We start from the raw sequence: 25,677 nt of genomic DNA, 5'->3' as shown, positions 1-25,677 counted from the left end.
ATTACACCCAACCTAGTCCATAATATCCCTATCAAACTCTAATGTCTTTCGGAAAAAGAAGCCAACCTATCCGCATGCACAATTTTCTTCTTATGTCTCACAGATCTTTAAATACAATAGACCACATCATTTAACTTTTTCACTATTAAGAAAGGTCCTTCCCAATTGCTCTGCAATTTAGGGGCTCTACCTTTCATCCTACGAGGATTATAAAACCAAACTTTCTCCCCTTCTTGAAAAAGAGTTTGCCTGGCCTTTCGATCATACCAAGACTTTGCTCGTGAAGACTTTATATCCATACGTTCCCTAACGTTGGAATGGATCTTGTCCAACTTCTCTTTCAAATTCCCAATAAAACCTTCCACTGACTGAGATCCTCCCCTCGGAGGACTTCCTAAAAGCAGATCTAACGGCAACCTAAGATCTCGGGCAAAACACAATAAAAACATAGGGACCCAGCGATCCCAATCTTTCTGATTTTCAGAAATATACTTCGCCAAATAATTAATAATAGTCTGATGTTGCCGCTCGACTTGTCCATCCGATTGCGGATGTAGAGCAGTTGTTCTCGTTTTCCGAATTCCAAGGAGATTCATCAATTCCGCGAAAAGTTTGGACTTAAAATTCTTCCCCTGATCCGTATGGACTTCTAAAGGGACCCCGTGTCTAGAAATGACTTGATTAACGAAGACTTCTACCACTGTACTTGCCCTAATATTCCTGAGAGGAAAAACTTCTACCCATTTGGTGAAACAGTCAACAATGACGAGGAGATATCTATTTCCGGAAGTAGTAATAGGAAGAGGGCCAAGTATGTCCATTTGTAATCTTTCAAATGGGGCCCCAACATTATAAATTTGTAATGGAGACTTTCCCTTCCCCAAAGGGCCTTTTTTTGACACACAAACTTTGCAAGTTTTGCACCATTCCTCCACATCTTGTTTACAGGTAGCCCAATAAAACCGCTTTCGGATTTTTTCAAGAGTTTTATTGACTCCAAAGTGTCCTCCAGAAAAAAAATCATGCGCTTCTTCTAGAATCTGGTTAACACGGTTTCGAGGAACAATAAGCTGAAAAATACTTGACTTAAGATTCGGTGCTTCCCATCTCTTATAAAGAACCCCATCCTTTAAACTCAAAGCATCCCAATAAGACCAATATATTCGGGCGGAGACATTTCCAGCGGGTATTTCAAAACGAGACGGACGTACTCCCGTTTCCTTCCCGCGGTAAATAAAAGCAATGCTAACGTCCTCTAATTGCTCCTTGCGCCAATCTTGAAGAGTTTCTCCTATGAGAATAATACGAGCGACTGATTTTCTTGATTCTTCAATCTGCCTTCTCTCCACTTTGACACAATATTCGCAACCAAATGATTCACATTGTCGTCTAGAAAGCCCATCGGCATTCTTGTGAATTAAACCTTTGCGATAAATAATCTCGAACTCATATTGCTGGAGTCTTTCCAGCCAACGCGCCAATTGCCCTTCTAAGTCTTTAAAGGACATCAATCACCTAAGAGAAACATGATCCGTACGGATCAAGAACTTCCGCCCTAGAAGATAATGCCGGAAAAATTTAATAGAATCGACTATCGCCAAGAGTTCTCGACGAGTAACGCAATAATTCCTCTCAGACTTACTAAGTACACGACTGAAATAAGCAATGACTTTTTCTACTCCCTCTTGCTTTTGTGAAAGGACTGCGCCAATTCCAATATTCGAAGCGTCAGTGTCCAAAATAAATTCTCCCTCCCCACTCGGGAAGGATAACATTGGAGAAGAAGATAACACTCGTTTCAACTCTAAAAATGCACTTTGACACTTCTCGTCCCAAGAAAATTTAACCTGATTTTCTGTTAGAGCATATAAAGGTTTGGCTAAAGAAGAAAATCCTTTTACAAATTTCCGATAATATGAGCAAAACCCTAGGAAACTTCGAAGCTGCTTCTTGTTATGTGGAATCGGCCAATCCTTCACAGCAGAGATCTTTTCCGGATCTGTAGTAACACCTCCTGAAGAGACTATATGTCCCAAATATTTTACTTCCTTTGCAAAGAGAATACACTTTTTAGGGTTTACTTTAAGATTAACAGAACGTAACCGTGAGAGCACGTTCTTTAAATTCTCTAGCATTTCATTAAAATTTTTACCGAAAATTATTACATCGTCCAAATAAACCAAACAAATTTTATATAATAATCCTCGCAATACTTTTTCCATTAAACGCTCAAAGGTAGCAGGAGCGTTACACAGCCCAAAAGGCATTACAGTGAATTGCCATAATCCACGTCCAATAGAAAAGGCAGTCTTTTCCCTATCCTCAGGACGAATCTTTACCTGCCAATAACCACTTTTAAGATCCAGAGTGCAAAACCAAAAGTTTCCCGAAAGCTGATCGAAAATGTCATCTATTCTAGGCAAGGGAAACGAATCTTTTTTAGTTATTGCATTTACCATTCTATAATCGACGCAAAATCTCAACGTTCCATCTTTTTTTCTTACCAAAACAGCAGGAGAAACCCACGGACTTTGCGACTCTTCTATGACCCCTTGCTTTCTCATTTCCTCAATAATCTTTTCTACTTCCCCTCGCATTCGTAAGGGAATTCGACGAGGAACCTGCTTAATGGGAGAAGAATCTTCTAAATTGATGACATGTTCGACGACTCCACAATTACCAGCAACAATCTCCTCGGAAAATACATCCTGATACTCCTCTAAGAAATCCGTAAAAATTTCTTTCTGAGCCTTATTTAAATTTGAGGAATTATTAGTATAGAGTTCTTTCAAGAATGGAGCTCTTTCGGAAGAAACTTGAATTCGAGAACAACTCAAAACCTTTTCTTTATCGGATTCCGAAGAAATGAAAGCAAATTCAAAAACATTTTCTAAATTTATCTTCCTTAAGAAATCTACACCTAATAAACAATCATCATCCATGTCTATTACATACATAGGAATTTCCACGAAATATTTTCCCAAGAGAACTTTTGCCATGACCTTAAATTCGATGGGAACTACCTCTCCAGTGGGATATCTAAGAGAATTGTCCTTAATTTGAATGATGTGCTTGCCCTCTCTAAGCATTCTTCTACTAAGAATCGAAACATCCGAACCCGTATCTATCTTGAAACAACACTCGTTACCATCCAACATCCCCTTATAACTAAAATAATTTGAACTTGACTTTATTCGATTAACAGAAAAAGTTTGAGAACAATTAGAACAATTAACACTCGGAGTAATGCCCACTTCAGTTGTTCTTCCCCCGCCGAGAGCAACTAAACCGAGTTTCCCTTGTTCTCAGGACACTCAAACCGGAAATGTCCCTCCTTTCCACAATTCCAACACTCTTTTGTTCTATTCCAATCCCTCCGCTCATAACCATAACCTTTCTTTCCTCTTTCTTCGACTTTTTCATCTCCGTCCCCCTTTTCATTACTCTTCACGCCCCTATCCTTCCCCTTCTCAAATCGCTTCTCAAAATCCCTCCTTCTTTCAAAATTTCCTCCCTGTATAATTTTGACGGCCTTTGCCCTCTCTATGGCCAACTTCAGCGAGGTAATCCCCTCTAGCTGAAGAGTCCTTCTAACAAATCCGTCCGAAAGGGAAGAAACAAATTGAGCGCACGCGATCTTGTCTCGAACCGCGTAGGGACACTCAGGATAAGCTAATCGAGAGAGCCTTTCCAATTCGTGACCGAAAGTAGCTAAATCTTCCCCGAATCTTTGCCTTCTGTTAGTAAACTGAGTATAATAATTTTGCGAAAGTTGCCCCTCACCGAAACGTAGTTCTAATTTGGACTTTAGTTCTTCGTAACCCAAATTCTCTAAATTTTCTACCGATTCTAGGACAGAACGCGCTTTTCCCCTTAAGCACGACGCTAAAGCTACGGTTTTGATCGCATCGTCCCATTGATTCGCGCGTGCGATTAAATTAAATTGCGAGAAAAACTCTCGCAACGGAACCACACCGTCAAACGTGTCAGGTTTAAGTTTATATCCGATTTCACTGCGCGCGCCGTTTCCCACACCAACAGCTTCTACTTCCGGACCGCGATTCGCTCTAATATTGGAAGGACTTAGCTGTGTTTCCTGAGAAGGCAACCGGTCTCCCCGTAAAAATTGGAGCTCCTCATCGTGCCGGCGAAGCATTGCGGCGAGTTCCTCATCACGTTGCGCCTGCTCCTCGCGCATTTGCCGCATCTCCTGTAGCACGGCTTGGAGAGCTGCCGTCTCTGAAGCTGCCGACTCCGTCGCAGGCTCCGAAGAGTCCACCAGGCGTCTCTTTCTCGTCGCAACTAGCGTCGTCATGGCACACACACTCACACGCGCGATCCCGGACGAGCCCCCAAAAAGTGTTACGCTCCGTTCGCTATTCGTGTCGCGCGCACTCACGAACGCGTCCGCGTACTTCTGGGATCGCAGAAATAACCACTCTCGTTATACAAAAAGGAACTCGGGTTTATTTAAACTCAGAACGGAATACAAGAAAGTTCTGGGAAACCGGACCGAACGATTCGAGTCACCAGATCAATCTGACAGGCGGTAATTAAATCAATAATTCTATGCGTCCCCGTTGTCAAGGGACGCGCTTCGGCTTGAAACTTCTGCGGAGCGAAGCCAATTTCAGCCCACGAGAACGAACGTCTCAGCACGGGCGAGCGGGCGTAACAATATATAATATATTAAAAAAGAACTGTTAACTTTGATAATAAAGCATTGATTAAGCATAAATTAAGATGTATATTTTTTCAAAAGCTGTAGAATCAAAAGTGAAATGATTTATTCCATATATTATAACTTGGCACTGCTTGACGTGAGACAGTGCCGTGTCTCTTGATACCTGTTTATACCACTGTTTGTCAAATTTTAAATACGAGAAACGAATTCTATTGAATGTCATCTATTGGATAATCCGAATTTAAAGTTTATATATAATTTTATATAATCATATATAATCTACATAGATAAATGCTTCTTATATATAATTTATATATAAATTATATGAACTCATATATAATCATGTCAAATTGTATATGAAACATTTATATATATTTAAATATATTTTAATCGCCTTTATAATTATATATAATCATATATAATCATATATGTCATCATATATAAGTACGGAAATTTTGCTTTTTATATATAACGTTACATGAGTGCATATATGATCTGTTGTTCATATATCTAGTTATATTTGGAATTATATAAGCTCATATATAATTTTATATAAAGCACCAAAGTTCATATATAATTATATATAATCATGTATATTTATATATAATTATATATAATTATATATAATTATATATAATTACATATAATCTTTTTTTTCCCGGGTTTCCTCAATGGAGTATAAATATCGAATGAGACACGTCTTATAATTTTTTCTCACGCTTCTTTTTCGTGAGATTTTTTTGAAGTCCAAATCTATACTTGAACGGGATAGGAGTCAAAGAAAAAATAAAAAAAACGTGCAAATTAAAAACTTGTCAGAAGGCTGTACTGTAATTGCAGAGCGTGCAGTCACATCAGAAGATATTGCATGCAGGATGAAAGGAAAACGCTAGTATATCTTGATTGAGTAGCAATGCCTTTTAATATGCGTTAATCGGCTACTGAGGTTTATACAAAGATGGACAAAAGACAATGAGAAACCCCGCGCGAATAATAATTTGAGAACTAGAAAGCAGAGCTATCAACCTATGTTTTAGTACAAATTACTATACTTATTAAAAGGGCGGCATTGTGGTCTAGTGGTAGAGCGCCAGACTCGTAATCTGAAGAACCAGGTTCGAGTCCACTAGAGCCATGTAAACATGGAATGTTTTTCCAAAAGCTGCGCCCTCCGTGCAAGATAAGCTCTTGTGCGGAGCAAACTGGGCTCCGTCTTTCGGAAAGAGACGCTAAGCCGTTGGTCCAAAGGGTTAAGTGAGAGGAGAAGGGTAGCATTGGATGAGAATTGAATAAAGGGTTGGGAACGTCCCTACAAAAACGCCTTGCAACCCTGAGGGGAGTCAATAAACGTATTTTTTTTACTATACTTATTAACTGGTATCTTCCTTTCTCGGCATTTTATCTTGTTTACAAATTTTCTTCTATGAGGAGGCCAAAATTGACTAACTCATTTTCTCATGCAGGGAATTTATCGCGAATTTAGTTGGACGCACCAGTGCGCACTTAGTGCACATTAAAGCCGTTGTACATCACTAATTTAATCTCTAATATTTAAAGTAAAATGGAAATATTTTGACTGATAAAATGCCTAATACATATTTTACCAAATAATACAATAATGACTCGTTTATATTAAACATACACTTTCCGTTGATTTGTGTACGGCGGCTTTAATGTGCACTGAGTGCGCACTGGTGCGTCCAACCGAATTCGCTATTAGTTAACAAAATAAAATAATAAAGAAGCAAGGTGCAAGTTTCTAATTTTCTCTTTTTTATATATTGTAGTAGCTATGCTCCACATAACACATGCAAAGTAAAATAATTAAAAAACTTTAATTAAAATTTCTTAATATTAAAATAAAAATTATTAATTGAAATTTTCTTTTATTTTCTTTCATTATTGGTTACAATTTTTTTTATCAAAATTATAAAATTAGTTACTATCACTATTGCCACTACCGTTGGTACTGCTACTGCTGCTGCTGCTGTTGCTACAGCTGCTCAAATGACTACTATTGGAATTGCGTGAAGGTGCGCTCTTATTTTTTTGTTTTGTTTTATTTACTGTTTCTTCTACAACATGAGCCCATAATTTATTTTTTATGTCATGTTTTCGAAATTTAAAATTTTTATCGAACTAAATTTTCATTGGGAGTAAGTCATGACTTGGGAGTAAGTCGTGACTATAGCTCGTCCTATTCTTGTCTACAAAAAATTATGAATCTATAATAACTTACTTGTCGTCTTCGCGACGCGTTTTGTGACTCTGTTTATGTCAGAGATTTCTTTGTCTTATGAATGTTTGGTAATCCCCTACCAATTCTTCAATCTTGTGCTTGTTATAACGACGATATAATTCCAGGAAGTACCTGAATATATCTGTAACAAAAAGTATAATTAAATTATTTTTTGGAAGGTATCTTGAAAAAAGCGCTAAATTTTATACGAAATGCGTCTATCAATTCTGTTTAAAATTTTTCTTTTTCCAGAAAAATTTTTTTGTATGCAAAAAGTCCGTGTACTAACATAAATATATAAATTAAAAAGTAGTTTATTTCTGAACATTTGAATAAACTTTTTTTCGATTGCTTTCACAATACTTTTGTGGCTTTTTTTTTTACTTTTTAACCTTAATATTTCGAGTATCTCAAGTAGAATTCTATAAAATTGTTATTTACTGTATTCATATACTACTGCAACAATAAAAAGTTGAATTTTCGGGATTTAGCGTTGGATAGCCAATATGTCTTTAAAAATGGAGCCTTCTGTGCAAATAGTTGTTAGCGAGTTGAGACTATTGAAGGGCCCATCTTGAATGTAAAACGATTATGTACTTGTTAACAATTATTGAGCTACAAAATTTAGGACCCTTACAAAGACTACAAGTCAATGAAAGTGCTTCCCAAATGCCGATGTCACGTAGAGATAAACGATTAATTCAAGTTGATTACTAGTGCAATATAAAAGTGCATACTTACCGCGAACAGCAAGCGCCTTTGTGAGATTCAGCGAAGGCTTCGGATTACTCTTGGTGCGATTGGATGATGCACCTGTTACGCTCGATCTTTTTAGTTTCTTATCCCCAAAAATAGCGAGAGCCATGTTCTTTATAAACATCACGTCCAAATGTGCATCAAACACGGCATTGTCATAGGTCATTTTATCTATCCAAATATTCTGGCCATAGTGTATCTGTTAATTTTACAATAAATTCTTTGAAACAGCATGCAATAAACTTCTTTTTATAGGCTAACATAAAACAGCCGGAAGTTAAGAGCATGCAAAAGATAGCAGTTTCATAAATTATCTTTTGTAAAGGTCGGTGGGATTTCGAAAAGAAACTGTTAATTCAATATACTTTGACTTACCTTTTCTTCATTGCCATTTTTACGGATGAACCCCGGGACCGGTGATTTATTGATGTCTTCGAGATGTACGTTTTCATCATTGTCGACTGCTGATGTACGAGCACCTGTACTTTTTTAAATTACTTTTATATTTATGATGTAATGACACAGAGTTATGTACAAAGAATTTTATTTTACATTTTTGGAAGCAAACTACTTTCAGTGATCTGTTAATTCAGGATGTTCAATATCTTTAACGACCAAAATATATCATGAAGGTTTTTACACGGTTAGAATATACTTTTTTAATGACATTTTTCATCACAAAATTAAAATATTTTTATTAACACGCTTGAACAATCGTGTTCGAGACTCTTGAAACCATTGCTATCCTTACATATTTAGTTATATTTTATTTAGTTATATTTTGTCATATTCTTTTTAGTATTGTTCCAAATTATATGAAAGGGATTATTCATAAAAATGCTATTGAATCTTTTCGACTGGTGCGATACTTTGGACTTTCCTGCATACTTTAGAGAAAGTTTCGAGACGTTTTCCGAGATGATGTTTGCGCGAGATAATATCTGGCAGCATCAAAATTTGCATATATGTGTGTGGAATACACAAAAAACATCAGCAACGTGAGCATGCTCATGTGGACTACTCGTGTAACAAAAAGTACTTACTCTGTAGCTGCTTCCAGTTGCTCTCTATCGTGCTGAGATATTGCATTACCGATGCCTCAAATTTTTCACATGACTGTTTTGATTGTTCGAGTTGATTCGTTAACTTTTCAACTAATTCTTAGCTTTTGCAAGCAATCACCAACATTTACTTTTTCCATTTCTAAATTCTTCTTTAAGCGCAATTTATCCTATATATGTAAATACCATATTTTTTTTATTTCCGATATATACATTTTTATCCTCATCTAACAGTATTCAAAATAAGAAAGAAATGAAGAAAGAAACCTTTGTATCAACTCAGATATTTGCATATTGCTTCCTCATAACTTTTCCGTCGTCACAAAATTTTCATGAGGAAGCCAAGAGACTGACATGCTCATTAAGAAGTTTTATGATAATGGAAAAAGTTAGGTAAAACACAATGGCAGGTTTCTACAATTTCAAGGGTTTCTTCTCACAATCAGTTGCATTCACTTACGCTTGTTTTACGGGCATGCTTCTTTTTTGTGAGGTGAGACCTCTTCTTCTTATTGTTAGAATGTTTTGTATTCTGTGGACATGATAGTTTTTTTTAAACAAGACATTGCAAAATGTGACTCAATAACTTCATCGATAAAAATAAATAGTAATTCTGCTTTCATACTTTGTTATTATTGTTTGACGGAAGAGGGACCAATTTATTAAATTTTAATGCTTTATTCGGCGGAGTCGCATCTGTTTTCGTTGACGATGGTTTACTGTTGAAAGATAGCGTTGATGAAGAAGTCAAGGAAACTTTACCCGCAGGAGACTTCGGAACTTCAAGATCTTTTGCAAGATATTCACCTGTCGCAGGCGAATTTCCTAGGGAGAGTTCAACGCTCTTTATTGGAGACACCATATGGGGTGTCACAACACCGTCCAAACTCTACAGAAAACATGATGTGATGAAAAGAGGTCCTATATAAACTAACAATAAGTTGATAACAATTGGGGAAAATAGTAATAAAAAATTGCAAATTATCCAAGTAATGATAATGAATTTAACGGGTCACGCCCGGGCACAAAATAATCACAAATTAAAATTTTTTTCCATGCAACCACTGTAATGAAATATTTTTATCATACATGTGCTTTGTTAACGCTGATGGGATTGTAAATAATATATTCTTGACATTGTTTATCTGCTCATCAATCAAAGTTGATTTCTTCTCACAAATATTAAAACACTTGTGATCTTCCAGAGGTGCAGATTTATATATCCATCTACAGCCGCGCTGTGTTGAACGTTCCAGATGCATTTTTTATCGGTGCAGGAAATATTCTCAAATTTGTCGACATTATGTCTAAAAGTTTACATTAAAACAGCATACTACTACATGTGTTATTGTTAATATATACATTAATAACTTTTATATGTACTTACCAATTACAATATAGCAAAACTGCAACCGTGTGTTTGCATTTTGCACTCATCCCTGTTTTACAACTGCATTTTGCAGATGATATTTTCCCTGATTTCTCTATTACTATGTTTATTTTGTGAGGTGTACTTTTAACATCTGACATTTGAAGGCAATATGCAGTTAAATGCCATTTGTCAGGGTTTTTTTTTTCAGGCGTCCTCGGATGAGGACTATTACGGTGCTTTAGACTCTAGAATAATTAGAACAATGCAGACTGAACTTAAGTTACTTTTCCTCTAGTGATCAAATGACTTTGTCAATATGTTTTAAACATTTGAAAATAATATATAGAATATCCCAATTCTTGGTTTTAATGAGGTGACAAATATCCATTTTGACCAGATAGCCCTCAGCTCTTAACTCTACATCCATGTCAATTCTCTGAGCATCGTATTTATGGCATCTTGTCAGCAGATGTTGCAAGTCTTCCCTCTCATAACTACATTCACACCTTTCATCGTCAACATAACCCTTCCTCCTCAAAGAAGCTCCGAGATTATAGTGGTTGGCTCTCAATCTGTTGATTAAAGTGACGAAATATCTCTCCGCGTTAATCTCTCGGAACCATGGTCTAACCGCTTGCCGATCGTAAAAATTGTCGAAGTAAAAGGCGCCCTTGTGCGCAGAATCGCGAATAAATCAATAGTTGTGTGGCGTCCCACGTCTCCCTTCTAGCGCGCGTCATGAGATCCCCCATCGGAGTCTCAATGGAGGGGTCAGCCTCCTCACTGGCAGCCTCCTTGGCCAACACGTCAGCCAATTCGTTGCTGGCAATTCCGACATGAACGGGGATCCACACTAATACGACATTCTTACCATACTCATATTCCAATTCATATACTAATATTCTGGCCTCCGTAATATATTTATTCTTATGAACGTTAAGATGATTGTTATATATAGCCTGTAGGACAGATTTGCAATCTGAGAAAATAACAATATCTTTATTTCTGTCTATGTGTTGAATCTTCATCAGTTGAAGGACTGACTTAACGGCGAAAGCCTCCGTCGTGTATGAGGAGCACAAATAAGGTAGACTCATCTTCTACGCTGTTTCTTGGTCGCAGATGATCATACTGGCACCTGTGGATCTTGAGTCTTCACTATACGATCCATCCGTAAAAATAATTTCCGGGGTATCATTCAGATCATACTGATCTATCACTTTTCGAGCCAATGTTCGATCAGAAAACCTATCACTCTTTCTCTCCTTGCCAATTGCAAAGTTTACCTTGGGCTTGAATGTGTGAGCACTGTATGTGCCCGGAAAAATTTCAAATTTTCTGGGGGGACCGATTGTGGAAATGAACGAACGAGCCCCCCTCCATAACTCCGAAAGGAGCGACAGCCTATACATTGATTGGCGAAATCGGGCGTAGCTTTTGCAATCTAGCAGCCGCTGTAACTTGCCGCATAGACCACTTCGATTGTAAGCAATAGATTTGTTGATAAAATTGCGGCCGAGTAGAGCAGCGCGGTCCTTCAGCAGCCTCACCTTGGCCTCTGCTACGATAACATTGTTTGCTGTATTATTTCTATATCCAAGGGCAGTACGAATGCCCTTGAATAGATATTGGGATCTTTCCAGCTTCAACTGCAGCGTAGTATCCCTGGGAAAAGTAGATAAAGTTCCCATAATCCGTAATGGATCTTACCAGCATGAGGGCTGTGTTGACCTCCATACCTTTAGACACCTTACAGAGGTACTTTATAACAGAATTAGCTCGGTTTATTTTTCCTCTAACTTCTGCCACTTGTCGATCAAACTTTAAACAATTGTCCAGCCAAATGCCCAGGAACCTAGCTCCGTTGCTATTGTGCACCACACAATCTCCCACACGAATGCTAAGGTTTCTATCAACAAAGCCACTCTTGGAGAACTCCACCAATACAGACTTTTTTGGCTCGTGATCAAGGTCAATCTTACGCAGACGTGCCGCAACAATGTCAAGCGCACGCTGGAGCAGCACTCTATTCCGGTGCCGATTTGGACCACATATGTATAGCCCTATATCATCGGCAAATTCAACAACCTCGACACCCTCAGGAAGATTGGCACAAATACCCTGCGTGAACAGGGAATATAGTACAGGACTAAGAACAGCACTTTGCGGGAGTCCCTTAAAGACGTATTAAATTATAAATTCAGGAGAATTAACAATAAATCGTACCTTTCTACGGTAGAGCCAGTTGCTAATAAACTTGACAATACCGGAGGGACAATTAAGTGCTATTAGCTTATCCATCATTATGCGGAAGTCAACGCAATCGTAGGCAGACGAAACGTCGAGAAAGACCGCAAGAGTATATTTCCTAGCACAAACAGAGGCCCTGATGTCCGACACAATTCTCGTCAAATTATCTGCGCAGGATCTGTCTATGCGGAAACTGCTCTGGGAAGTACTGAACTTCTCTTCCTTTTCTGCCCACCAGATAAGTCTCATTGATCATTCTTTCCATCAATTTACCGATGCACAATGAAAGTGATATGGGGCGTACCTTTTCTCGTCCCACTTTGTCGATAAATATTACCTGGTAGTTCAACCATTCCGCAAGCAACATTCCCGAAGACCAGACCACATTGGGGGTGTCCACCGCCATAGTCCATAGCAGGATTAGTCCCCACAAACGGGGGAGCCAATCCTTCAATGGAGGTTCTAATTTCCTCCTCTCTATTCTTCGTGGGCCAAGCATGCCATTCCAAATTCTTTCTAGCGTTCTTGAGAATGCGCATCGTGTTTCACACGTAGCTGAGACTTGTAAAACGATTAATATCGCTACAATATCTCTCAAAGTTAGCTTTCTTCTTTGCCTTAAAGGTCCGCCTGGCCAGCGCCTTGGTCCTCTTATACTCAATCCAGTCATGAATACTTTTTGTCCTCTTTCAAGTAAAAAAAGCAGATTTTCTGCTACAAATCGCCTCGTCACATTCAGCGTCCCACCACTTATGCGATCTCTTGCGCCTGTCGGGATCGTCTGGAGGAGGTCCAGGATCCTCACGTCGTCTACCCGGTGCAATAGAAACGGATTTTCTCAGTATTTCCACGAAGCAATCATAGTACTTCTCCAGATCGACCTTAAAAAGCTCACAATGTGGGAGCAAGAAGGCAACAACCTCGCCTTCCACCAAAGTGCTGAATTACAACCAGTCCGTCCTTGCAGTAGACAATCTATTAGTGATTTTTCTGTACAACTAAGGATAAACATCAAAGGAAAAAGAGATGGGAAAATGATCGCTGTCCCATGTCTCTTCCAGTTGTCGATAGAAAACTCTGTCGACGATACCCTCCGAACCGAACATTATAGGTTGGAATCGCGCTGGTCACGAGAGCCCTGTCGCGACTTAGTGTCTGTATTTATGCATATGAAGTCCTCATCACTCATCAGGTCATATAAAAGATCGCCCCTATCCTTTGTAGTTGGACAGTTCCAGGCGACATTGTGGGCATTCATATCTCCCAATATAATCGAGTCATTATTGTTACCATTAATTGCCTGAAAAACGGGCAAAAGATCACGTCTCGTCATAGGTTTACTAGGGTGCCTATAGATAGCCACTATATTTAGATTTTGATTCAAGTTCTTGGTTCTCACGCCGACAACATCATAGCCCACCGGTAAAGTTCAAAGGATAGAGAGAGTTTCAAACTCCAAGTGATTACGAAGGAAAATTGACACGCCCCCACTGCCGAGGCGATTGTTACTATTGACTGTCTTATAATTGGAGAAAAAACCTTATTGAGACCAGAGCATCTGGTCTCAGTAAGCACCATAATATCATACTCTAAAATATTTTTCGTAAGCTCATCTCTATTAGTCTGATAGCCCCGGCAATTCCACAGACGGAGATTAAATTATAAAGCGGGGAGGGTCCCAGGCCTCCCATATCTTACCAGAGCTTTCCCTAAGTCCTTATTTCTGTTCAGTTCTCTTCTCGCTAAAAGGTTATTTTCACTTCCACCGTAATCCAACTGATCCCGTCTATCAGTATGCATAAGTGCGCTAGTCAAAATTTCTATTGCCTCCGGAAATCTCTGCAGTAGTTGCAGAATATTATTCAATACCTCGCCAACCAGGTCGTGAGAAGGGTCTGAGCCTCCGTGATTATCTTCTTGATCACCCCTAACAATTTGCGCCCAAGAAGCCCCATTATGTGCCGCAAGCAGGGCTATGCCCCTCTTCTCCTTAGTTATCTCCTCAGCACGGCTGTCAAAGCGATCATAATAATTCCCAATGTGCCCCGAAGGCGTCGCGGGTGCACTTCTCGGCCTAAAACAAGGCAGATTGTCCCTTGTCTCTGCAGATTGTGGGTCGCGGAGAGTAGGGTTTCGTCTTAAATTTCCAACTTCTGCAGCATTATTCGGTGGCTCCGTTTCCCTCGATAGTATTGGCCAAGCCTTAGAGTCTCAAAATCTATCTTGTGGCTTTGCAGGAGGGGCCCCTCTCACAACCAACCGCACAGTTTTATGAAATGAAATGTTATTATGTGCCACAGCAATGTTAATATTTTTGTTTTTTTCATGCAGTGGGCATCCTCTATACGTAGATTTATGAGAGCCTTCGCAATTATAATAGCGCACCGGTCTGTCACAATGCCCGTGGATTTATCACTGCAGACGATACACCGAGTTTTGCTTTTACATGCTATATCTTAGTGTGGCCAAATCTAAAACAGTTAAAACATTGGCGTGTAGGCGGTACGTACGGTCTCTCAGTCCCACTCCATTTCTAAAAATTTTTAGGTTACGGGTCTTATTTGCCTTAAATGTGATGATAATATTGTCCGTGTTGACTAGCGACGATTTTTGGGACTCGGGGTCTTACCTCCGCCGGAACATCCTGTCCAATCTGAGTATACCAGATTTATCCTGAATCACGTCCCACAGATCCGGAATACTTGAGGGCCAGTCCGAAATAACTCCCTTGCAGATAACAGCGCGTTGCTCCAAATGAGCTGTTAATTTCGGCTCATTGATTTTTCTTATAATGTCTAGAGCACGATTAGCGTCAAAGAAATCCTTAAAATCTATTTCAGCTGAGAAATGATTAATCATGACAGCGTTGTCGGGCAGATATGCAATTCGTTAAGAAACATCCACATCTTTATACGATTCCTACCTTTTGTCGTAGTGGTTTGGTCGGGGGGGAGGCGAATAATAATCTTGGCGATTCCCTTATGATCTCATATCTCGCAAATCGTTGCACGTCAATAGAATTACCGGGAACACATTTTCTCAAAATGGAATCGCAAATGATATAAGATTCTTTGTCAGGCAACAGGGGATCATCCACACTATTTACGCGTGGCGTGTTCACGTCACTCACGTGATCACCTAAAGACGGCTGCGTGCCACCGGCAACAATATCAATATTACTATTACTCGAAGTCGTTTTGTTTATGAAAAGTTCACGACCTCTAGTCTCCTCAAGGCTCGCGGAGGTGTTAATATCCACCTCCATATCGTCCTCAGGCGTTGGAATACCTGCATCGACCATTAAGTTGCGTCGCTTACGCAATTCCTTATCCCTTTGCTGTTTCGAATTATGGCTCCTTTGGCTTATTCGATCCACATCCAACAAGTCCGACGTCCTAAATTCCTGTGAGAAATTGTCAAATTCCTGCGCAGTCATACAGGTGCGGATTTTCTTGCTCGAGTTGTTCACCGAGTCATCGTCAGAAGAACGAGGGCTATTACGTGCGCGTCGCGTGGTCGAGTCCGTCGTATCCATGTAATCTTAATTAACGAAAAATATTCCGTGCTCTCCCTCCGAGGGGGGGGGGGCAACACTAAGAGAAAGTAAAAACTCTCCCGAAAAAGGACCTCTCGTCACAACCTCCACCACCGCGCAACACCGTATCAAAAAGCCGGTATAATCTCGGAACAATTAAGCAACACAAGCAGCGGGCACACACGTCCGTCTCGCACGGTGGCTCGATCCGAACTCGATGCCATTTGTCATCATCTTGAGAGGTTATCCCGCATGTTAATAAGTGTCCACAGCACAACAAATTTTCTCCTTCCATGAAATTCCTTAAAGAAGAGGTGCACTGTGCAAATGCACATATTTCTTTTATATTTAGGTACATTTTTTTATCACACGCGTTTAAAAGGCATGATAAACCATCTCAGACCGTATATTTGCGTACAACTTTCAGGAATAGGCCAGCCATCTTGGCCTTGTGACGTCACGGCTACGTCACGACTGAAAATCCCAATACGCTGCAGCTAAGGGAAACTTAATTTATCGAGTATTATTTATTACTATGTTTAAGGCAAATGAATTATACCAATAAAAACTTTATACTGTCTACTACTATAAAAAAATAGAAATACAAAATATTTTCTCTCTCTCTCTCTCTCTCTCTCTCATTCTTTGTATTTAATTTAAAAAACTTTTAGAAACCCTTACATTTTTGCCATATATCCCATAGAGGTGGAATATATGACATTCATGGGTGAAATATACACCTTATTAAAAATTACAAATAACGTTTATAAATAAGGCAATAAAATGTCATAATAAGTTATAAAATGTGTGTAAAAAGTTTATTAAGGTGTAAGAATAATAAACAAATTATAAAACTGAAAAATTAAAAAAAATAGAAGAACGATAGATGCATTAAAAGTTATTGTTATACGATCCAAAAAACAAAGAAGGAAAAAGAACACACAGGAGATTTTGATTTTTACGGAGTGTCTGTACTATGGCATAAATCCTGCGCGCTAAAAATGCCGTATATCCTAAACAGGTGGGATATACAAGATATCAAGCTAAATAAAGAATATAAGAGCTATGCACTTGTATTTTGCTGTATTCCATCCTTTACTATCCCTCTACACTTATGTATCATAAAATAACCATTAAACCTTTTACATTCCCTTATACAGTAATCATTTAACGTAGATCGTAATATATGATCGCGTTACTTACTACGGTGAGAAATCGATTCAACTCACGACGGTTTCGTTAAATTTACAGTAAAGAACTGAAATTACAACACCTGTTAGAGCAGAATAGTTGCATGAAACGGAGCGGGAGAGAAACGGGTTAATTTCACTTGTTGCTGTCTATATATAAGCTTCATTATATTACAATGTATGGCGCGTGTTTGCTCTCATGTTTCCGGACTGCGACTGTTCAGTCGCTAGGCGAGACCGGCTTGCTCGTAATTTGGTGCGCGCGCATGCTAACAGGAATAGGCTCGGCGCTCATCTCGATTTCTGCAAGTACGGACTTATCGATAAACATGTCAATATACAATCACTAGCATCACGTAAAACAGGAAACGCGATTAACATTTATTCTTAACAGTACATGAAGCACGGAAACGCGGAAATGCGAAAACGCGAAAACGCGGAAACGCGGAAACACGGAAACGCGGAAGACAAATGTACTAGATTCCCGCGTTCCGTTCCGTCTGTTTTGATTGCCTTATATTACATGGCATATTTTGAGCGGAAAAGCGGAACCGAGAATTATAAAATGTTAATTTTTAACGGTATTTATTGATTAAAATGCTTGTATTCAATAAATAAGCTAAAAAGATAAGCATATTAATAAAAATTGCAATAAATTAAGTGAACACAATTAAAAGAAATGAATACAAATGTCTATTTGTCACATACCGTTCCGCTTTTCCGCGCAAATTGTGCTCTATGTAATATAAGGCAATCAAAACGCGGGAATCTAGTAAATTTTATCTTCCGCGTTTCCGCGTTTCCGCGCTTCATGTATGTGTCACCCTGACGCTCGCTTTGTGACAACGATCGTCAATAGAGAATATCGCTTTCATTAAACGCCAATTTTGAACATCATTCGATCGAACGTTTCTTTCCCGATAAAATAACGTTAAAGAAACTATTATAGAAACGTTTTTTTTAATAATAAAATTTAAAATTCCTACTTTTCACGTCTTTTGAACGTGTTTATGATGTCTTTGAGACATGCGTCAGAATGTTCTAGAAGCTTTATACATGTACCATTTATACTATGGCGTCTATTCTTTTTCGAAGGAATTCCTTAACTGGTGCACATTCGCAATAAGTTAGAGTGAAACAATTAAATATACTTGCCTGACTCTAACTTGTACAGTCCGTTATTGGTTTAATCGTTTTTGTTTCTGGTGATCTCGAGAATGAGTCGTGTGTGCGACCTGAGACGAAGGTCGATAATGATGAATTAAAGGCGATAGTGGAAGCGGATCCATCTCAAACTTCGGGTGAATTAGCAACAAGGTTTAATTTTAGTATTAAAACAATATTGGTCATTTGAAATCAAAATGGTAAAATAAAAAAGTTGAAAAAGTAGATGCCACACGAATTGAACGAACGCCCGAAAGAGCACGTTTTAAAGTCTGTATTTTGCTGTCAAAACAAAAATGAATTTTTTAATCGAATTGTTATTAATTGTGATGAAAAATGGATCCTGTACGAAAATTGCAATAGTTGGGTCCAAGTAAAGCACCTGCTTGGAATATTCCCCAATTCCGAATTCGTAATTACGCTCGCGAGTCGCGTCCATGTTATTTCTCCTTTCCAGGCTCTAGTTCAGATGGCTTGTCGATCGAGTAGTTTAACGACAAGCGGAAGAGAGAAGTGAGAAATAAAGGCGCGTTACGCCGGCACTTGCCGAAAGGGACATGTTCCAAAAACACATGCGATTTTTAGTTTTGATAATCAATCTGTATATAGTTAGACCAGAGTGCAATAAACCAAAGGGTGCTAAACTTTACTGTGTGCTTCTTGCGGACTATTCGCCCTACTGCGACTTGTCGCTGTTTGAACATAATTTGGGAGAGATACTTCTAGGTATTCGGTCAAGAGCAGTAGAAGTTCAAACATTACCAAAACAGTGCCTGAAACGTCTACCAGAAGAAGCTTATAATCACTGTTTGGTGATCCTCTGCCGGTGTTATTTATTTCAGTTTCATGAAACTTGGGATAAAACTTTGATTACGGTAGATGTAACTGCAAGGAATTGTAAACCATGATGGAGAAGCTTGCAATTAAATAATAATCGAGATTAATCAATCACTCTTCCCCTATCTTGTTTCATGATAACGCGCGACCACATATTTTACAAAAAATTGTGTCAAAATTGCAAGAGCTATAATTGGAAACTCTCCGTTAACCGCCATATTCCCCAGACCTTACACCAACAGACTACTTCTTTTGGAATTTGAACAACTTTTTACACGAGAAGAAATTTAATTCACAAGAGGCTGTCGAAAGTGCCTTTGATTTTACCATTGAAATGGCAAAAATGTATTAATAATATGGGTGCATACTTTGATTGAAAATAAAGTGTTTGTCTTAAACACAATATGCCAAACTTTTTATTCAAAAACGGTCACATAAGTAAATCTCTGATACTGGCTTTCATTTAAAAAAAACTACACAAATGTGATTTTGTCATAAGAAAAAGTTGATCCTTTTAATATAAAAAATCGTGCACACATTTTGTGCGCTGTTGCGTGTCGCAACTCATTTTAAATATTTTTAAATATTTATGATTTCTATTCCAAACAGTTTTTATAAACAGTTTTCCCAAACAAATACTCCAATAAGCCCACTATTTGTCTAAGCCCTTACCTCATGACTCATTTACTTTTTATAATATCTAAAATCCTTTCCTGAACATCTGATCCACAATCAACTAATAAGGATTAATCGTATTCAAACGGATCATATTGCACCATGTACCGATCTTTTCCTCTTTATTTTTTCTCTTAAGAAACTGCACTAATCACTAATTTCGAGAGATTAGAACGTCATGTTATTGGTTATTATTTCAACAAAAATTTTACCTGTTTCTTTTAAATTAAGATCCCTCTTGGACACATATTATAAAATTTTTCGAAATGGATTTTGACCGAAATTGTTTAGTTATTTCCTAGATTTCTATTACGTTTTCTGGAGAAAACGGAATAATTCTAATCAGAATCCATTCCGAAAAGTTCAATAATATACTATATACTCTGAACTGTAAAAGCAGTTCTCAGCAATGTGTATATAATTGTTTATATATTTTTTTTAATATTTTCCCAGTTCCAACGTTGTTCTCCTTTACGGAAAACTTTCATCTGAAGTTCTATATCGATGTCTAGATAATGGTATACATTTGCACTTTTCAGCGGTATCCATTTAATAGGACACAAATCCGAAATAACAGGCGTTGGATTTCTAAATAAAATTAGCATTAATTATTAATATGCAATATATACTCTCCATATAAAATGCGAATAAAAATATTAAGTCCATAATACCCTGTTTTAGCAAAATCTGCCCACAGCTGCGTTATGTAATTTATCATTTTATAATCCTTCGAATCAGGTGTAGGCAACGATATTCCCAAGTCTTTCATCATGTGAGGACAAAATAAATAACCCACATCCTCGAAATGAGTTGAACCTATAAAATGTATTGTCATACAATAAATTAATCTTAAAAATGCAAACCGATAATTTCTACTACATATATTAATCTACAGTGTTTGATTAAAATATATACAGAGTGTTTCGAAATATGTGAGAAGTATTACAGTGGTGGATTCAGGATACAAAAACAATGAAGGAAGTTTATATAAACATATGTCCAGTTATTTGACCTTGTTTCCAAGTTATAGCCATTTTTGTGCTTTAGTAATTTACAGCTGCTTACCTTTATAGGAGGTGCTCGAAATCGTCCTTATTTTGTTTGTATTTGTAAACAGTGCAATATATTTTCAGAATATTCCCCTTGTTGATTTCACACATTCTATTGAATGAATTATAATAAGTGGTTCTAGCAAGAGAACCAACTGAAGTGAGTAAATTCAATCAATGGTCTAGTTTACACCGACTGTTTGGTACCCGTACCATGTATATAGTGTATATACTCATATTTGTATCAAATTCGTATCAAATCTCGGTTTACACCGGTATAATCCGAGATTTAATACGGATTTGATACGGAGATTCACAAATAAAATGTGTGAAATCAACAAGGTCGGGAAATTGGGATCTGACATTCGTCGCCATGACATCTGGTGGTCGAAAGTGAAAGCACTCAGGGCTCACAGATCTCGTGGCATTGTACAGGCTTAACGTGCGGTCGTACTGGGTTTGTGTTGTATTTTTATTAATATGGATGAATTTTCTCCGTGTTGCAAATCTACGAGCAGAATTAAGTGTTTTCGCGGTTGTAGAAGTAAGGTTGACAGAATTTAAATGTTCGATTTCATCGCTTTCTCAAGCCCAAAGAGTGCTTCGTACATGTCAAAAATTATTTTGGCAATTTAGAGAAAATTGATCGTTTCAAAGCCTGGAAAAATGGATTAAAAATGGAGAAAGTGACCCCTTGTTTGAAAGTGTGTGCACTGCATTTCAAGAAAGAGGATTATATACTGCCAGGTAAGTTAATTTTTGACAGGAAAAATTAGTTTGAAATTTTGTTTAATCTAAAGCGTGAACATCGTGAATGTGTAAATGATACATTTTCAATAATAATTAACGGTGAATAATTAGATGATAGATGTTGTTGCAAAAACGAGACGCTTGAAGAAAACTGCTGTGAGAAGTTCGTAAACACAGAACTGTAAAGTTCACAACATCACCTCTCATGTTTTGTTCATTTATTCTACATCTATTATTATAAGTACCTGACGTCTGTCTGTCTGTCTGACCGCAAACCTACTCATTCGTTAGTGGACCGAATTTCAAAGTATTGTATATGAAGTAGGGGTAGAATTTTCCGGGGAGTGCTATAAAGTATACAATTTTGTTACCGATTTTATGGAAGCCGATACCAAAATTTTTCCAATTTTTCGGGAAATAATTGACCGAATCTCAAAGAATTATATATAAAGTAGGGGTACAATTTCCCGGGAATTGTCATAAAGTGTATAATTTTTCGTTACCGATCTTTTTGGAAACCGGTTACAAAATTTTTCAAATTTTTCAAAAAATAATTGACCGAATCTTAAAGAATTATATATGAAATAGAAGTAGAAAGAACTAAAGAATGTAATAGAATTAGAAAAATTGCTAATAATAAAGAAGTTTCCGATTTCTGTTTAAAAAAATGTACGTGATTACTCCAATTTCCGCAAATTTTGAGATATCAAGCTGAATTTTTTTATAGATAATTTTTATGGATAATTTTTCGTTACCGACTTTTTGGAAACCAGTTTCAAAATTTTTCAAATTCTTAGAGAAATATTAAGTATTAATAGACCGATTTTCTTGAAACCAGTGCCAAAGTTTTTTTAATTTTTTGAGGATAAGTTTAATTTTTTATTAATGGATAATTTTTCATTAATGAATTGATTTTCTTGAAACTGGTGCCAAAATTTTTCTAATTTTTTGTTGATGATTTTGATAAAACTGGTACCGCAAATTTTGAGATATTAAGCTGAATTTTTAATTCTTGAATAATAAGTTTAATTTTTTATTAATGGATAATTTTTTAGAGGGTGAAAGCGCGCGAAGCGCGGGCGAATAAAAAGAATAAATGAATTGATATTAGAACAGAAAGGCAGCAAATGTAAAACTAAATCCGGCAGAATTTTTAAACAAAATAGAAAAAGGAGGAACAGAAAGAAAATAAAATGAAAGAGAGTCAATAATGGCGGGTCAGAGGGTGAAAACGCGCGAAGCGCGAGCAAAGATAAAGTTTAATAACTTTAATATAGGGAATTACGTTTTTGAAATATTTGACAATATGCTAATCTGCATCTATAATATTATCTATTATTAATTATTTATTAAAAAAGAATTCGAAGATGTAAGATGTTAGAGTTTGAGAAAAAAAACTATCAAATTTGGTGCTCCTAATTAATGGATGAGTTTGGGGAGAGGGGAATAGATTTTGAGCCCGCGCGAAGCGCGGGCAAAAATTTTATTTTAATTATATGTCCTGCTTTTAAAACTCTTTTGCCTTCAATAAATCTCTGCGCAGGATTTGCACCAGCCCAATCACAAATATTTTCCATGGATATTAACATTTTAATAACAGACTATAACACAGCGTTTGAAGTCCACCAAAACTGTGAGCCGATTGGCGCCATATTGGTTAAGCCCCGTCTCCATGTCAGATCCCAATAGTGTGAAGATATTGAGCATTGTTTACAATATAAACCGAATGGCATTTCGAGCATCTATAATGTTAAACAGCTTCACATTACTGGAGTACAAACAACTATAACTCGTACGGGCGCAAATAGACGAGCAACTTTGTCGCGCTACAGTGTAACGTGACAGACATGGAGGTTGTAAGGACGTCTAATTGATGTTATGTTCTGTGTGGGGTTATAAAAATTTTTCGAATAAAGCTATTTTGTTTAAAACGATCTATATAACGACTTAAGCAAAAGTTTTAAATTATTATTTGTCAAACATTTTTAATGAGTTTTAATTTTTTTTTAAATAAAACGTATCTATTTCATTACAATTTTATAAAATTTTTTACAGCACTTGTTACACAAATAACTATTGTGTAACAAGTGCTGTAAGATGGAAATTGGACGTGCGGAGTGGACGCACGAGCCGGAGGCGAGTGTTACACACCCTATTTTATGTTGCAAGTGCGCGGAAAGTGGTCTATCACGCACGCGTCGCGTGCGTAATGGGCCATTTTTCATGCACGTGTGACATAAATAACTATTATGACATACGGTGCAAGAAAATGTAACTTTCAGTAGTTGTTTATGAGATGTCGTTTGTGCTGTTTTTAAATATAAACGGAACGACAAAATATCAATAATAAAAAAGTGTTTATTAAAAACAAAACTTTCATTTAAGTCATTATATGTATATGTATAAATTTTGAACAAAATAATTTTTATTCAAGAAATTTTTGTATGATTCTATTATTTAAAAATATAACTAGTTGTAAGTCTACACTTAAACCTAACACATTATATACATATATTAATATCTTTTAATTTTAAAGACTAGTATATTAAGAAAATATTAAAAAATTCTTTATTAATATTACAAAATCACATTCAAATAACAATCATGTTTACAATCATGTATAAAGATTTAGAAATACTATTTTATATTTGCCATATACAGGGTATCTCATTTTAAAAAATATACTTAAATATATAAAAAAACATCGCATTTTAGAAAAAAATGTTTTTTAAAAAATTTGATTGCATTTTGTAGACACATTTAATTTTGCAAAATTGCAAATGTCAAAATTAATATTAATATTCGATTTCTTTCATTATTCTACGTATAAAAGTATCAAGATAAAATTATATCGAAAAGTAAATACTTCACGAGATATTTTATATTTCATATTAAAAATGTTTTAAGTTTTCAATATGTAGTACCGGGTGTCTGTCTGGCTTTGTCCGGTTATTCAGTGGGCGGTAGTCTCCGCATGCTCTCCACAGGTCCGCTTCGGGACCATGTGTAGTGGTGCTGCTTTTTATATTATTTACATTATATATAATATATATTCTACAGTGCCTACCGAAAGTTCGGGGCCACCTAAATAATTTGTGAACGGTTTGAAATATAGGATTGAAATTTATAAGGATACAATGGGATCACAAAGTTTATTATTTAACCACAAAAACACCCACCTCCACACCCCTGGAGGACGGGGGAATGGGGGAACCAAAAAAATCTTAAATAGCATGTGGGGTTGAGTGAAGGCTCGTTTGAAAGGGATTTCCGAGACGAAAACAACGCGATGTCGCCGAGATCTGTACGATTTTTTTTCGCAGAGTTATGATCATTTGAACATAGCAGTCAGCAGAGATAAGGACCCCACGGTTCGTCACTTCCGCGTTAGTTAACGACTCCAAAAGCTCTCTGCTGTGTGTGTGTGTGTGTGTGGTTAAATAATAGACTTTGTGATCCCATTGTATCCCTATAAATTTCAATCCTATATTTCAAACCGTTCACAAATTATTTAGGTGGCCCCGAACTTTCGGTAGGCACTGTATATGTATATATATAAGTACTTGATGTCGGAGATAACGACTGGAGGGGGAACGAGCGGTTGGCCAGGAGTCAGGGCGGAGAAAGATAAAGGCTTGGAGAGGTGATAAAAGCCGGGAAAATGAAGAGGTGAGGTGGAGTTGGTGGAGGAGGCAAAGAAGAAATCGAGGAAGTGGAGGAGGAGTCGAGGGTGACACGAGTGGAGAGTGGTGTTGGCCGAAAGTCAGGGTGCGCTTGGAGGTTAGGATAAAAACAAGGAAGAAGAAGGGGCAGAGACGGAAGAGGTGAGAGGCTGCAGAGGGGGAGCGGTGGCCTGAGCAGGGTCTGGCGGATGGAAGTGGAGACGTGGGGCCCGCTGGTTGATTGTCGGCGAGAAGGAGGCGCGGTGGAGGTATCGGACCGAGCCGGCGCGGGGGGTCGACTGCTCCAAAAAAGCATGTTGGCTCCACTGCGGGGCGGCGGAACGTGGCGCGCAGGAGTGTACGGCAGGAACTGCGGGTCGGTAAGGAGGAGGGTGGAGATGCCGACGATGGAGGAGATAGCGTGAGAGGCGAGCAGAAGAGGCTTAAGGCGGG

At 37.6% G+C, this 25,677-nt stretch overlaps 1 protein-coding gene across 9 annotated transcripts in view; it reads right to left on the bottom strand.

Moving 5' to 3' along the window:
* Positions 1–6,923: 6,923 nt before the first annotated feature.
* The window catches only part of LOC139809040 (esterase FE4-like), a 282,671-nt gene continuing 263,917 nt past the window's right edge, over positions 6,924–25,677 (bottom strand). For 6 of the 9 annotated variants that reach the window (XM_071771673.1, XM_071771691.1, XM_071771698.1 and 3 more), the window contains 9 exons: positions 20,435–20,579; positions 10,128–20,351; positions 9,830–10,047; positions 9,366–9,629; positions 9,201–9,272; positions 8,723–8,910; positions 8,055–8,163; positions 7,665–7,878; positions 6,924–7,065 (listed from right to left, as the gene is read on the bottom strand). In XM_071771673.1, coding sequence (XP_071627774.1) covers positions 20,189–20,351; positions 20,435–20,579 — 308 coding nt within the window. In that variant the 3' untranslated portion in view covers positions 6,924–7,065; positions 7,665–7,878; positions 8,055–8,163; ... (3 more) ...; positions 9,830–10,047; positions 10,128–20,188. The remainder of the gene's footprint in view (positions 7,066–7,664; positions 7,879–8,054; positions 8,164–8,722; positions 8,911–9,200; positions 9,273–9,365; positions 9,630–9,829; positions 10,048–10,127; positions 20,352–20,434; positions 20,580–25,677) is intronic. The other 3 variants (XM_071771664.1, XM_071771660.1, XM_071771682.1) reach the window with 3 other exon arrangements.

Source organism: Temnothorax longispinosus, chromosome 1 (assembly GCF_030848805.1).
Source record: "Temnothorax longispinosus isolate EJ_2023e chromosome 1, Tlon_JGU_v1, whole genome shotgun sequence".
In the NCBI taxonomy this organism is placed as follows: Eukaryota; Metazoa; Arthropoda; class Insecta; order Hymenoptera; family Formicidae; genus Temnothorax; species Temnothorax longispinosus.
This window is presented reverse-complemented; position numbering and strand designations above follow the sequence as displayed.